Source organism: Prionailurus bengalensis, chromosome D2, assembly GCF_016509475.1.
Source record: "Prionailurus bengalensis isolate Pbe53 chromosome D2, Fcat_Pben_1.1_paternal_pri, whole genome shotgun sequence".
Lineage (NCBI taxonomy): Eukaryota > Metazoa > Chordata > Mammalia > Carnivora > Felidae > Prionailurus > Prionailurus bengalensis.
The window spans coordinates 82,237,456-82,253,691 of record NC_057351.1 but is presented as its reverse complement, the minus strand read 5'-3'; the positions used below and the strand labels follow the sequence as shown (position 1 = coordinate 82,253,691).

The 16,236-nt window shown below is 42.8% G+C and overlaps 1 protein-coding gene across 4 annotated transcripts in view; it reads right to left on the bottom strand.

Annotated features, from left to right (window-relative positions):
• The window catches only part of DOCK1 (dedicator of cytokinesis 1), a 530,259-nt gene that overhangs the window by 195,711 nt on the left and 318,312 nt on the right, over positions 1-16,236 (bottom strand). For 2 of the 4 annotated variants that reach the window (XM_043597859.1, XM_043597860.1), the window contains exon 28: positions 2,473-2,574. The exons of the other annotated variants lie outside the window; for them this stretch is intronic. In XM_043597859.1, the coding sequence (XP_043453794.1) occupies positions 2,473-2,574 (102 nt within the window). The remainder of the gene's footprint in view (positions 1-2,472; positions 2,575-16,236) is intronic. 4 annotated transcript variants of the gene reach the window in all.

The following is a 16,236-nucleotide window of genomic DNA, read 5'->3' as shown; positions in this document are numbered from 1 at the left end:
GGAACAGCCAGCAGCCCATTCTGCAGCCCGGCATCCCCACTGCGGTCCTGCGAGGCTCGCCATGCTACAGAGATCGCCGTGTCGCGAGAGAGTTTGGGACGGAACGTGTCGGTTCCTTTTCTTTTCTGGATCAGTCTATCTGCCTCACGCTGTGCTCCATTCTCTCACTGTCTTGGGGTCTAAGGGACCATTTGAGAGACTATAAAATTAACAGCTCTGAGGCACGTGACTTTGGTCTTGATAGGAACTGTGATTTCGTATGGGAATCACTCATCCAACCAAAAGAGGGCTACACTTGAAAACCTGAAGCAGCACTTGTTACAAGGAAATAGTCTTGAGAAAATGGTCTACACTATTTTCCTCCTGCAGCACTAACTAACTTTCAGTTATTTAACACAAAATGATCTCTTACTTTTGTGAGTGGTGGTCAGAGTAGCAAAACAGTCAAATACTTTCTAGGTATACTTAATAGACAGAAACACATTTTACAAAGGTTCCAACAGATTAACAACAATAAAATAGGTCTACGATCCTTGCAGTTTGAATTCCTGATATCCAAACCACAAATGCCATTTTATGACGGAAATCAAATCGTCTGCAAATAATTGATTTTCTGAACTGCTGTGTCTAAGGGGGGAAAAAAATAAATCCCTGGGGAAATCAGGACCACAACATGGAGTAAGCATCTGATCGTCTGCTCTGTGCAAGGAGAGAGGGCACACGCTCGGAATTCAGCAAATTATAGTCATTTCTAAAAACCATTTTGTAACATCACTTTTCACAATGCACTAAAGGTTCTCTACCAACAGCACCTCTTAATAGTTGAGATGAAATATGTTTAGCGATTTGCATGTGGGGATTTTGATCACGGGACTCTTCTGATAAAGGGCAAATTATTAATTAGATCCTAATTACTCAGGATGGGTGTACTTCTCACTCGAAAAACCGTATTCTTCAGTCTGGAAGGCTAGTTAGGAAAATGTGCACATAGTTTCACCTGCAACTATCCTTTCGGTGACCCAAACGGGGCCGAGGGATCCAGTGAAGATTCACCGGGGGCATGCAACATCATGTATATCCAATGTGAATTCACTGTGCCGTAACTACTCAAGACTGGGAGGATATAAATGTAACACAGATCCTCCCATGAGCACACCCCTACTTTAAACCGCATGCCGATGATTTTGAAAAGAACTGAACATCCAGAGACACGTACATACACATACACACATACACTCTTGCTCCTTTGCTTTTTATTCAAGGAAATCCGCTATGATTTTAAGAAGCAGATTCATTGTTGTCTCCTTAGAAATTTAAATACACACACGCACACACACATACACAGAAGTGCATCCACGTGGACACACACACTCACAGTGGCAACAATTAATAAGAACATGTTCTTCTTAGAAATAATCCTTTGAAAAAAATCATTAAGTGCATTCTTCTGCCCTTCCCTCAGTAAGGGAGGTTTAACAGTGTGCAGCGTAAGCAACCTAGTCATGGAGACAGTCATAGCATCTGCCGTACCCTATAGGAATCCAGGGGTCTCAGAAATGAACTCCGCGTTACTAGATTCCAGAGCTGAGGTCAACAGCTAATCGAGAACTCCGCCAACAAGTGCGGTTGCAGCTTTGCGGAAGACATCTGCCATATGGCCGTGGGATCTCAGGCCATTAGGGAGGTGGTTCCTAAGTGGTAACTTCCCCTCTATTATGCTTCTCCTAATTGAGCTGTGTCATAGTTGTATTGAGGATGACTAGAGAATTATTAGGAGAAATGCTGATGAGCTCCCATGACTGGAGCTAATTAATACCAGAGTATAATTTAAAGCTGAAAAGACTGGGGAGCCTGGGTGGCGCAGTCAGTTGAGCGTCTGACTTCAGCCAGGTCACGATCTCGCGCTCTGTGAGTTCGAGCCCCGAGTCGGGCTCTGGGCTGATGGCTCAGAGCCTGGAGCCTGTTTCCGATTCTGTGTCTCCCTCTCTCTCTGCCCCTCCCCCGTTCATGCTCTGTCTCTCTCTATCCCATAAATAAATAAACGTTGAAAAAAAAATTAAAAAAAATAAATAAATTAAAAAAAAAAAAAGCTGAAAAGACTTTCTGGCTTCTGCTACCGAGAAGCCAGTCAACAGGTGAACGGGCGTTACCGGCAGACTCTCCTTGGGACATCTCCACATCTTTAGTGATCCCTGAACACGGGAGAGGGAACCCATCAGAGAAGAAAGCTCGTTCTGGGCTGAGATGACGAGTCCCTCCCCAGTTCCGCGTAAGAAACAAGCCTGCGGTGGGGACCCTCATCTTCTTAGAGATGTGACTTCAGTAGGACCTCGCCAGGTGGCTTCTCAAGTCAACTGGCGCCAAGTCCCCGTGCAAAATCACATTTAAAATGGAAATCTCCACACCAGTGTTTTGCCTAAAATGCTGCCCCCCCCCACGTGGTTATATGAAAAGGGTCAAAGTAACACTCACAACAACATCAGTCCTCATTTTTCCGAAAGTCTTGATCAAATGGGCGTAATGATAATTTTCCATCTGTCGTAAAATAGCTGTCATACAAGCCACGAAGTTTCCCTGTAAAGGAGTCAAAGGGCACAATTAGAGAACAACATTCTCGAGAACAACGGGGAAAGTCGGTATCGACTAAGAGTCTGGGGGCAAAACCAGCAGAGAAGCAGCGGGGTGTGTGGGTGGGGGCCCCCGAGCTCTGGCCCCCCGGCACGTGAGGACCGGTCACTGCCAACCTCACCATCTTGGCTTTGCTCTATTTCCTTCTCTCTAGCTGCATTAAATGCTTCCTGACACACGGTTGTCGAGGCTGGAAAAACAAGCTTTAAACGTTTTTGCATTAAATATGCAAAAATGAAAGACGAGATTGGAACCACTGACACTTGTGTTCTGTGCTCCGTGGAAAGTTGCTGCTCTTATTACCGGGCGAAATGTGTGTGCAGCCCTTCCTCTTGGGCCGTGGCAAAGAGAGGCCTTTTATTTCTCAAAATCTGCCCGTGTCCCCCTTGGCCAATTTGGAGGCAATCACCACCGATTCCACGATGAGTTATGGTCCAATTCTCTTCCACAAGAAGAATGTGAAGAGGCATGCAAGCTCATCAGAATGTAAAGTGGCAGAGAGGACGGTTTCTCCTGGCAGACGGAGCCGGGAGAAAAGGAAGAGGAGGAGGGAAAACAGAAACCAACACACGGAATCAAGTCATGGAGGAAAGAACGGGGCAAAGCAGCTAAGGAAGAGGCAGCCAGTACGTGTGCGGCTGTGGGTGTGTGCGCGGAAGGGGGCTGGGCTTGGTGGGTGGGCAGAGGGTCAGGTGGTCCCGTTACCACTGGGTACGATGTATCCCTTCTGGGGGGTCATGGCTCAACATAAAAACATAAAAACCTTCCTTGCTTTTCTAGATTCCCCCCTAAACTAATGACATTTTAAGAAACAGAGGGAATACATTTTCGCCCATTCGACCAGTACGAGTCTGGTCCAATTACAGGATGAGACATTTCTTTCAGACATACCCCAATGTTGCCCTCTTAAATGCGGTCCCGAACTGTGTTCTTTTACCCACCCCACCTCTCCAAGCACTCTACCGGAACACCTAAATGCGCTCTGTATTCATCTGGGCGCATACTCTACCGGGAAATGTTACCGTCCAGTATTTTTCCCAATCCATTTTGTTCCTATAGTATACGTGTATGCTTCCAAACGAGTCCTCAAAGGATGCACTGCACAAACTGAACAAATACAAGAATGACAACATGCTATCTTCCACTTGCATAGAAACATAAATTCTTTGTGAATGATGATAATTGTTGAGATTTGATTCCACGTTGGGGTTCAGAGAAAGAGCTGAAGATTGCCTGTTTTCCACTGGAGGGATGATTTGGAAAGTGGCAAAATGTCCATGAATATGAACTTGTGAAATATGTAAATATCTGGCATCCTCATGACTCCAGAGAAGCTGCCTCTGTATCTCCCTTACTCTTTAGGAGATGCCCTTTTGGGAAATGGTCCTTGTACCGTTGACCACCCTGTGTCAAGGGCTGTGCTGAGGCCCAGTCCACCACGCCACAGATTCTCTTCCTGCCCCATTTTGCAGGCAGTGAGACAGGGGGCTGAGTGGTCCCCTCTGAATGAGTCAATGGCAAAACCGGGTGTAAAGCCAGGGTTTCCAGCTGCAAGGCGGGCACTTTGTAGCTGAACTCATCTCTTTCCTCTTGTCCAGATGCACATTTGAATTCTCTTTTGGAGAAACCTGAGGCCGCTGCTAATGGCCAACATGAGTTGGAGACTGACTTCCCCATACTTCTACAGGCATCAGAGAAAGTTGCAGGAGGGTGAGGAAAGGCAGAGGCGGCCACACACGATGTCCCACTTTCCTCCTTGACGCAGCTCTCTGTGGCCGGCCTTTTCCTCGGGAGACGCCGGGCTTTTTTAGACCAAGTAGAGGCCTGTATTGGCCAAGATGCACCTGGCAGGGGCTCAAATTAATTTTCTGCAGGTCAAAACGATTAAACAATGGGAACCTACACATTAGAATCGTCGGAAATCACAAAGCCAGCTATGTATATAATTAGATCCAGTATACCCATGTACTTAACTTAAAATATCAAGCCGAAAATGGAAAGAAAAGCAGAACCCCAGAGCAGTCCTGAGAATGCCAACCGCCCAAGCACTGAGCAGCGTGGACGAGAAGAAACAGTGCGCACCCGGAGTCCGGCCAGACACTCAAACAGGTGATAACGGAGACACTCAACGTAGGCAGCAGACTGCCATGTAATGCTGAAAACTTCACGCAAGGCCAAGACTGGCGCAACTGACATGATGCAGGAATGAAGAAATGACGAGAAGGCAGCAATTTCCACAAAGCCAGTCCTGGGAATATGCAAATGGCCAGTCGGGCAGACTTTGCTTTGGATGAGAATGTCATGGAGGCAAGCCAATGGCCTCTTACTCTACGGCGACGAGGACCAATTGGGAATCCGCCCAGGGAAGGGGACAGAGGCAGGGCTCCACCATGAGTTAGAGGGCGAAAGGCCAGGGGGTGCAAATGTATTCTTTATTTCACCTACGGAACTGTTCCAGAGCAGTTGTCCTGTTCAGACTTTCTTAGAGGAAGCAAGTCTCACTATTTCAGCTCCCTTCTAAGCTGAAGCCTTGGACCCCAGCTGGAATGGGGTGATATGCCTGCTGAAATCCATAGAAATGTTCCCTATGGCCTTTGGAATGGAGTCCCATGCATGGGGTACCCGTATTTCCAAAGGGAAGCCATGCAGTCACCATTGCTCTACTGTTCTCGTGGACCCAGTGGAGCCCATGTGGTGGACCAGTGGGTTTCTGGGGAGGCATTCAGTGGGTCGTTATGGAAGCTGTATTTGAAACCAGCCAGAAACTAGAAGCAGAAATGGGGGAGAGCTATGAAAGGAAAACTCATTCTGCAGGCTCGAAAGAAAATTACTATTCTCTGCTTTTTAATTGATTTATTTGAAATGCACTGAGAAGTCATAGGAAGCTTTTACTTTTGAACAACTGATAGGCTGGGAGGTAGGCTGGTGGTGACTGTGCAGAACGCGTCCCGAAACCTGAGTGTGGGGACCAGGTTCCAGCCCCAGAGGCTGAGGAAAAATGAGTAAATAAATAAAAACAAGACATAATTCCTGAGACCTCAAAGCAATGCAAAATAGGGGCAGAGAAGTCAGGATACAGTTGCAGAAAACTTAAAAATCAGGACAGAGAATGCCTAAGAAACAAAAAATGTGAACTTCATTAGTAATCACAGATGAAAATGATATATCATTATTTGCCTGCCAAAACAGCAGAGAAGTATTTAAGGGATGATAATGTTAGCAAGGGTGCAGGGAATGAGCACTCTTCTGCACTGCTGGTGGGAGCATAAATTGCTATAACCTTTTTAAAAAGCGATTTGCCAATAGGTTTGAAAAGTCTTGGGGGGAAAAAAACCCACTCATCGCCCTGGTAATGATACTGCTAACAATCCACCAAAGGAAGTCATTCAAAACTATGGAAGTTTACGCCCAAAGATGTCTGCTGCATTGCTGAAAACATCTGCATGTTCAACAACCAGAAACGGTGTAAGTGTTAGGATACGGTGTAGGTTTGCAAGATAAAATACAGGATGCCCAGTTTAATCTGAATCTCAGATACATAACAGGAAATAAGCATGTCGCAAATACCGCATTGAAAATATTGCATGGGACATCCATATGCTAACTCATCCGTTTACTGTTTATTCGGAGCTCAGGGTGAACCGGGTACCCTGTATCGATCGCTATTTGCCAAGTCAGGCAACCAGACCATAGCGTGATCATGACACTAAGACACTAAGCGTTAACTATGCAAATAAGAACTATTTTAATTACATGAGAAAATGCTTGAGGAAGAAACCTGGAGATGATTACATATACGTATTTCAGCAATGTAAAGAACACAGCACAAGAAAGAAAACATATCTAAGCAACTAACAAACAAACCAGGTAGCCCTTGGGGGTTGGAGAACAAAACCAGATTACCTTTATAAACTGAAATACATATTAATATTTTAGAAGACGGTCCTGAGAGAAGACAGGTCCTCCCTGTCCCTAAGTTCTGTGTTTCCTGCTCCCCGATCCTCAAAAATCTTATCCTCAGGCCGCCGTGTCCATGCAGACATGGTTACTGCTGTGCATTGTTCAAATCCTGGACTAAACTTGCCCCTGACCTCCTAGAACTACCCTCAATGCTCCAGTTAAATATGCTTGGGGTCCCAGTGCACCAGGCAGGTGGAGAGTAGGACAGGGAACAGGGAGAACAGAAGACAGGCAGAACGAAGCATTGGTGGTGGAGGAGGGGACGTTCTGTGGCAGGTAGGTGAATGTAAGATGTCACCGAGGGATACGGGGGCAAGGGATTTAAAAAAAAAAAAAAAAAGGACAGATGTTGGAAAACGGGAATTGGGGATGAGACCTACCTTTGACACAGTATCTTTGCCAACTCTGCCTAGTTTAAGGTCTTAGGGTGAGTGTATCATTTAAAAGAACAATCTAAGGGTTTTAATGCCTGGCCCGGAGGAGTTGAGAGGGTGTGACTTCTCTATATAACAAAGACAGACTTAGACACATGACTTGAAGGTGAGGTATGAAGTTGCTCTTGGAGGTTCGTCAACAAGATAACAATGGTTCACATGATCCTGGAGCTCATGCTTTGCAGGCAGGCGCCTGTTCTCCCTGGGACACACGGCACAGGCAGAAATTTCAACTCTCTTCAAAGTGCTTTAAGTGCCAAGGGACTTGGGGACAGCCCCAAACCACAGGCGCTGTGAGAGCTGTGAAGAGTGACCCAGGAGCACCGAGTCCAGAGGGCAGGCTTCAGATCTGAGTAACCAGAGACTTCCACTTAAATCTGGGATCACACTCCACGACTGCCAGAGACGACTTTTGCTAAAACCTTTAAACATGTTTTCACCGAGGCAAGTCCTCTGAAGAGAAACTGTTATTGAGATGTTCAAGTATCAACTCTAGTAAAGAAAACAAACCTGCCTCCTAATCGTCATTAAAGATTAAAGAAAAAGGAACCCCTCAGCGACATTTAGGATCTACTGTTCAGTGACACTGGGCAAGAATCATAGTAAAAGTGGATGGACAAAGGACTTGGCGAATTCCTGACGACTTTCACTTTGGGGGACATTCGAGCCAAAGAACCGATACCATAAAGCAACACTATGAGCACCGGAAATATGGGGACAAGGAAAGTAACAGAGTGAAGTCTTCCGTTTCAATGGGAGGTGAGGCGTGAATGGATGAGTTGTTGGTACAGTTAAGGGGAAAGCCCTAGGATGCACGAAGTCTTTCTGTTTTCAAAAGTGAAAGCCACGAGTGGAATGTGTAAGGCTTCTATTTGCCAGGAGGAAGTTTTATAAAGAAAAACAATGAGTCCAAAAAGCTAACACAAGGAGCACCTCAAAGCGCCACTCACTGGCCCAAAGATTCCTCCAAAGTCTCTGCAGAGATGAGGTTTGTGAAAATATACCTAGGGGCTTCTGCATGATAAATTAAAAGTAATCTAACACATGCATTCACCCCTGTTTCCTCACATTAAACTGATAACAAAGAACACCTTTTAATTCACAAACTCATAAGAAGAAAGAGAGAAGAGACACAAGTAAAGACAAGAGAATTCTGGAAGCAGACAAGGGAAGCAGGAGTGGTTACTGAGTGCCCCAGACGCAGGAAGGGGGTGATCATCTAAGGGAACCTGCTGATTCCTGGCACAGAACCCTAGGAAGACTCAGAAGGCAAGACTACATACGAGGTGGAAATCAAGAGCACTGATGTCTTCAACATGTGGCCTGTCGACTCCGGCAAGTCCACCGAAGGACACACCCACTCACTCCTAGGCAGGGGACCACGTGTTTATTCTCTGCAAGGCATTGGGGGACGGGGGGGTTGCGGAAGGGGGGTGCCTGACAAAGCAGAAGAGACGGGGGCAGGAGCCACCTGGCTGAGAATATCTAGTGATGAGCAATCGGCTCTCTGCTCTGCCCAGCTCCCAACATACCAGCAAGTGGGGGTTAAACCAACTTCCTCTACCAGTCTTAGCCCCATGTCAAAATAGAACGGGAGACCAGAAAAATCCTCTTTAGAGAAACCGAACAGCCCAAGACAGCATATCCACTGTCTGCCCATAGAGGTTCAGCCCACGCAGCTTTGTTGTACCTCCAAACTCTGTGCACACATGAGAAACAGTCTGATCAAGACTGTACAGTCTCATGAGGAAAGTCATTAGTAAGAGAAACCAAAGCAAACAGAAACAAAGCCGGGGCGGGGGTGGGAAAATGGGGCTATGTAAGAAAATTCCAAGACCTATATTATTTACCTTCACACAGGAGATTATATCCATAAAACGAGAACATAATGTTATGAAAAGGAACAAAGACCAAGGAAGGATTCTGGAATATTCAAAATATGTTTGCAGAAATAACTATTTTCACAGAAATATGGGGAGGTAAAGCTAACAAAATCCTCCAGAAAATGGAACAAAAAAGACACAAAGACACACACACACACACACACACACACACACACACACACACACAATAAGAACACCAGAGAATCCATTCAAGAGATTCAATATCTGAGAAACAGGGATTCCAGAAAGAACACAGAAGATGGAGAGAAAAAAGCTATTTGTTTTACAAAATGATAGAACATCCATATAAAAACTATTAGAATGAGTTCAGCTGATTGCAGGATACAGGGCCAAAATACAAAACTCAATTGTTTTTCTATATACTAGCAGTGAACAACCCAAAAATCAAATTCAGAAAATAACTCTATTTACAAAAGCACCAAACCCAGCACAATACTTGATGGAAATATACTCCATGTTCATGGATTGGAAGACCTAATAATGCTATGATATTAACAGCAATTAATGGGCAGCACCCCCCAAATAATCTACAGATTCCATGCAATCCCTATCAAAATCCCAGCCTGCTGTTTTGTAGAACCTCACAAGCCAGTCACAGATAGCCCCATACATACTGTGTGATTCCATTGTTAGCAAATGTCCAGAACAGGCAAATGCAGAAAGGCAGGGAGTAGATCAGTCAGTGACGGGCAAGAGCTGGAAGTCTGGGGGTTAAGCAGGGAGCGAGTCCTCATGGGTACAGGTTTCTTTTGGGGATGATGACAATATGCTAAAACTGCTTACGGTAGTAGTTCAACAACTCTGTGATTATACGAAACACTTAAATTGTTCACTTTAAATAGATGAATTTTTTTGATATATGAATTACATCTCAATAAAGCTGTCAAAAATGTTTAGGGGTGCCTGGGTGGCTCAGTCGGTGAAGCGTCCGACTTCAGCTCAGGTCACGATCTCGCAGTTTGTGGGTTCGAGCCCCACGCTGGACTCTGTGCTGACAGCCTGGAGCCTCCTTCAGATTCTGTGTCTCTCTCTCTGTATCCCGACCCTGCTTGCACAATGTCTGTCTGTCTGTCTCTCTCGCTCTAAAATAAATAAACATAACTTTTTTTGAAGCTTTTAAAAATAGATATTAATTAAATGATATAATTTCTCTCAAATGGCACGCATTGATTGTCGAGCATGACTAAGACTTATCATCATGAGATTTCACAGTACTAAGGATAAAACAATGATTCTAAAACATTAAAGAGAAAAAGGAAAGCAAAGAGTCGCAGAGTGCATTGGGATTGCTTCTGGAGAGGATGCGGCAGGGGACAGCTCATTCTCAGGACAAGTAAACTATTCGCCCTTAGCAACAAAATAATGTACTACTCGGATTTAAAATCAAAATAACACACTCAGAAAAACACTTCCAAATTCTATGATCCTTTTGAAGCTGTTCTTTCTCCTTAGATTTTTTGAAATAGACGTACGACTGTTCTTTCCTTTGTTTTGATCTACTCACTTGTGTTTCCACATCATATGAAATGTCTTCACCCCTCTAGGTTTGGAGGGGAACTATAAAGAAACAATCACTGAAAATGCAGACGGGACAACGTTGCAAAATGAAGAAAGGAAAAGTGTGCCATGCAAAGTACATCAGAAGGCACAAGTTGTTGCTGTAGCTTGGAAAGGTATTTCACGTGTTGTTAATTAAATATTTGACGAAGCACAAGATATAATTGAAAGCCTGAATCAGAGAGTTCAGTTAAAACTCAGGTTCTTGGGAAAACGACTATTCACTCCCATCATTTAAACTTGGTGCCCGTTCCCGGAAATACAATCTACGGTAAACTTGAGGACTGTGTTGTGTCCCTTTTCTCGCTTCAAGACAAATTCAGCCCCCACGCAGCCTTTATCCAATGTATGCATTGCTTTATTCATTTAGTTTCCCAAATATTGAAATTCTTGATTTTATAAAGGACCATAAAGTGAAAAATGTTTGTAAAAAGAAACTACGCAAAATTAAGAATAGTATGGTTGAGAAACTACGCTAATGTCATCTATTAGCTTTTTCAACTCTTAGCAACGAAATTAAACCTGTATCTTAAATTTAAATGGAGTGTCTGGTTGAGTTCAGAGAATACTAGTATTTCATATTATTGCAGACACCATAAGGAAAGAAATCTAATTTTCAAAACAAAATCAATTTCAATTTTACAGTGGCAGTAATTGTGGGAAGACATTTATAGGCCAAATACACCAAAAGGGAATATCTTAGATCTTAAGCTCCCCATAACAATTATCTGCTACTTATTCAATGCACTAAATTAAACACATACTCACATTTGTTACATAGGATAAAAATAAATTACGGTAAAATTTTACATATACAATTATACTTTATGGTATAATGAGGAATATATACTTGTATATAACTTCTCAATATAATTCATTTGTTGCTAACACAAATCAGAGAGTAGAGGAGAAAATTTTAAATTTATTTTTGTAAACTCAGGCAATCAGATAATATTAAAGCCTTAGAGGGCCTAGGACTTCCCAAATCTTCTCCCAAGATATATAGCATCTGTAAACACACTGTAATAGAAACAAGAATAATTCAGTGTTAATAAAATTTTACCGTTGAAGGGAGGATCAATATGCCTACAGATTTTTTTTTAAATTGACTTCTGTCCATAAAGGACACCGTCACCATCATAGTTATAGATTACAGTTGAAACTTTCTTGGATAAAAAGAAATTCCTCTATATGAATCATAAAGGATACTGTCCTCAATATTATTTATACTGGTTGGATGTGTTGGTGAGGAGGGAACTATGTCACATACCAAGTGTTAAGAAAACGAAGTTCATGAGTCACAAGAAGATGACATATATTTTGAAATATGAGATTATTATATACTAGAAAAAGAGATAATCTCAGTTCTATTATTTCTTAGGAAATACTTATTTATACATAAATACATATACTGTGTGCATATATCTGTACAAGCACTATACATCATGACACAGCACTCATGGCTTGTCTGCTTACGACTCTGTAAGCCCTCGAGAGATTTTGAAGCTAAATGTCTTGACGTTTACTTTCAAAGTCTCCCGCTATGGAGAAGTAGAAATTGACAATCTGGGGGAACGCCAAAGAAATTCTGCAGAACAATGTATCTGTCTAGCAGGTGTGTAAAGGAGAACATAGCATACAGGAAACACCCCCCATTGGGGCTCTATGCCCACCCTGTCTCCCCATCACCACAGCCCGGAGAAAATCAAAGGTTCCCAAGATTCTGAGGAAATGGGGCCACTGGGGAAACACCAGAAGACACTGAGGGAATAAGACCAAATTGATGAGAAGATTCAAAATGGCGCAGAGTAGCACCAAGTACAACACTCCATGAACATTAAGGAGTGGGCACATTTCCACAGCATGGAGCTCCTGGAGGAAGGTCAGAGGTGAGTAGACAGCCCTGCCTAGGAGGAGCACACGTGGAACCAGGGGCACAACTCTCTCCCAGACCAGTGGAACCAAGTCAAAAGGACACAGGAGGATACGTGAGAAGGGTCCTCTGGCCACAAGTGGGACAATGGGGACATCCGAGTTTCAAAATGAACAGTAAGAGCAAAGGACTATAAACCTTAAATTAAAAAAAAAAGAAAAACATAAGTCTCCATTGATAAACTGGTATACAAGGTGGAGGGGGGGGTGACGAGAAGAGAAAGCAAAGCCCTTCTTACAGAAGACTAAATAACGTAGATGGCATAGGAAAATACAAAAATTGCCACTTTCAACTCCAGAAGGACTGGATGATTCCAGCAACAGTCCTGCATGGGTACTGAAACCAGTAGGTCAAGCTCACTGGAAAGGAAGACATTTGCTCAGCTTGAAAGTACTGTATCCCCCCACAGATTCTTCTGTGCCTCCTAGTGTGATGGTGTTCTAAGGACACATTATCACCTAGGTAGGGTTTTGTGCCAAAAATGTTTACTCATGAGGGAATGCACAGACAGATCCAGAAATGGGACTTTTGACACGACAATTGTCCTAGGCCTTCCAAAACAAAAAAATCAATGAAGAAATTTCATTTGGGCCACATATTACATGTTATTAGGGGGATCACTGCTAATTTTTATGGATATCATAATCGTATTGACTGTGTTGCAGAATTATTCTTAGCAGAAGCACAACACAATTAGGAATGACATTCACGATATCTGTGGTGAACTTCTGGTCGAGTGAAAAACCAGTTTTCATTACACACACGTACAACTCCACAAGGGAGGGGAGGCAGAGACAATGCATTTGGGAAAAATGTCTGTAAGTGGTGGATCTGGTTGGTGAGTATACTGGCTTTTACTATCAGAGCTTCTTCAAATTTCTGTACCTAAGAAAAATTTCAAGATAAAAAGCTGAGGGAATACAATGTCTACCCGCAGTCTAGTGGAGAAGACGCACATGACAACAATTAATTAAGACCCAACGTTACAGATACTATAAAAGAGAGTTATTACAGACTGACAAGGGAGTTCTAAGGAGGAAGTGCTCCTTTTCCAACCACAGGAACTGTTACTCAATATAATAACAGGAACACAAGCAATGATTTAGCTATTTTGAGACACATTTGGAGAGGGGAGATAAAAGTGAAGAGGCTTAAGCAACCCACACCCAGAAATATTCACTCAGGAAAATGTTCGAGGAGCTGAAGTAGAACTAAGTGGGGGGGTGTATTGCTTTTGCACAGAAAGCTCTGCCATATGCATTTTTCTTAAATGCAAGAATGCCTAACTGATTGGGAGCATGCCCTGTACGTATGTATTCTGACCTTAACAAAATAGTCTACAGTGAAAGGGAAATGGAAGAACAGAACCATCCTGTTTCCCTACCAAATATGGATCTACACATCGCTCACTCTCCTTTTGATATCTTACAATACCGTTCTATTAATGGTAGAAGTTATACAGGTACATAACAGAAAATTAGTTTAGGAGTGAATGTCTGAGAGGCACACATTTTGGAATAATCACTTGATCGAGATCAAGAACACTATATGGAGCAGAACAGGCTATTTCACTTGTCTGAGCCTCGGTTGCCTCATCTGTAAAATGGCCACGGTGATTTGAAAATGTGCAGTTCTTGAGAGGCTTAAATTAGTCATATAGGTAAGGATATGTAAGGATATTAGCATAGTCGCTGGCTACGTAACGAATAAGGGATCTCGTGTTGGCAGTGATGGGGGCGATGATGATAATGGTGGATAAAAGAGAAAAACATACACAGAAGGTTATTTTAAGGTCACTAAATTTGTATACTAAAACTCACAAATCATTCATGACAGAATCAAAGAAGACCTAAAAGAAATGGGAGAGATATATCATGTTCATGGATCAGAAGAATCAATACAGTTCAGATGTCAATTGATCTACAGTTACAAAATAGCAGCAGGTGTTTACTGTAGAAACTAACAATCAGAACCTAAGCTTTCTACAGAAAGGCAAATAACGTGAAGCAGCCAAAGAAACTGTGAACCAAGTAGGACACACTCCCAGATTTTCAGATGTGTTATAAAACTACAGATATCAAGAGAGCGGGCATACCAGGGAAAGAATAAACTGATGAGACAAACTGACCACACAACAGGCAAACTGATTCTCAACAAAGTACTGAGAAAACTCAATGAGAAAGTACAGTGTTTTCAACAAGTGGGATTTCCAAAGGCTACAATGAGACACCATATGGAAAGACAGGAAGAAAAGGGAGGGCAGGAAGGCCCATCCATACCCTATGCTACATACAAAAACCAGCTCCAAATAGATCATAGACCCAAATGCAAAAAAAAAAAAAAAAAAGACCCAAAAAACCAAAAACCAAAAACCAAAAAAACGTAAAACAACAGAACTTCTGGAGGAAAACACAGGAGAAAACCCGACCTTGGCTTAGGCAAATACTTCTTAGGATACAAAAAGCATAAAACAAAAGAAAAAAAATGGTAAGTTGGACTTCCTCAGATTAAAAATGCCTGGTCTTTGAAAGGTTTGGTAAAGAGTAAAAAGATAGGCTGCAGAATTGGAGAAAATATTTGCAAAATGCGTATCTGACAGAGCGCTTGTGTCAAGAATATATAAAAACTCTGAAAAGTCAATAACAAACAACCCATCAAAAACTTGGCAAAAGAATTTACATAGATGCTTCACCGAAAAAGAGATTCAAGTGGCCAGGACACACACAAAAAAATGCATTCGGTGTCACTACTCAATGGGAAAATGCCAATTAAAACCATAGGGAGATACCACCATACCTGTTAGAATGGCTGAAGCTTAAGGAAAAAAAAAAAAGAAAAAGCAGGAAGATGCAGAGACACTGAAAGTCTCCTGTATCACTGGTCTGAAGGCAAAATGATACAGCCATTCTGGGAAACACTTTGGCAGTTTCTTATGCAGTTAATCATATAGTTTTTGACCCAGCCGTCCTGCTTCTAGGTAGGGACCCAAGAGAGGTGAAAACACAAGTTCACACCAAGACCTCTACACTAATGTGTATAGTTCTTTTCCCAGATTTTGTTCTTTTAATTTTTTTAATGTTTATTTATTTTTGAGAGAGACAGACAGACAGAGTGTTAGTGGGAGAGGGGCAGAAAGAGAGAGGGAGACACTGAATCCGAAGCAGGCTCCAGCTCTGAGCTGTCATCACAGAGCCCGACGTGGGGCTCAAACTCATGAACCACAAGATCATGACCTGAGCTGAAGTCGAACGCTTAACAGACTGAGCCACCCAGGCGCTCCTGTAGACAGTTCTATTCATAATTCCAAACAGGGAGATAGCAACACATCTACTATTCGGCAAACGTATAAACAAATAGTGGTACGTCCACGGGATGGGACAGTACCGGGCAACCAGATGGAATACACTGCGGATAAACACGGACAATTCTCACATCGGGGTAAGTGAAAGATGCCAGACTCAGACCCAAAAGGCAACCTGGAGTATGGATTCGTTTACTTGACATCCTGGAAACTCAAACACGATATTGACCAAGGGGAAAAGATGGGCTCCAAAAGGGCACCAGGGACTTTTGTAAGAGAATGGAAATATTCTAACCCTTGCATGTGGTCTTGATGACAGAACTGGACATACCTGCCAAAATGCAGAACTAAAAAGTAAGGATGTGACTGTATAACCTTAAAAATATACGTAAAGAAGAAAATTTGACAATCAAAAAATTCCCTGTAAATGATATGTAACGAATCTTGATATTATACTGGATTCTTTCTCGCTCTTGCACATATAGAGAAAGACTAGCTTTAATAAAAGCAGGACCATAC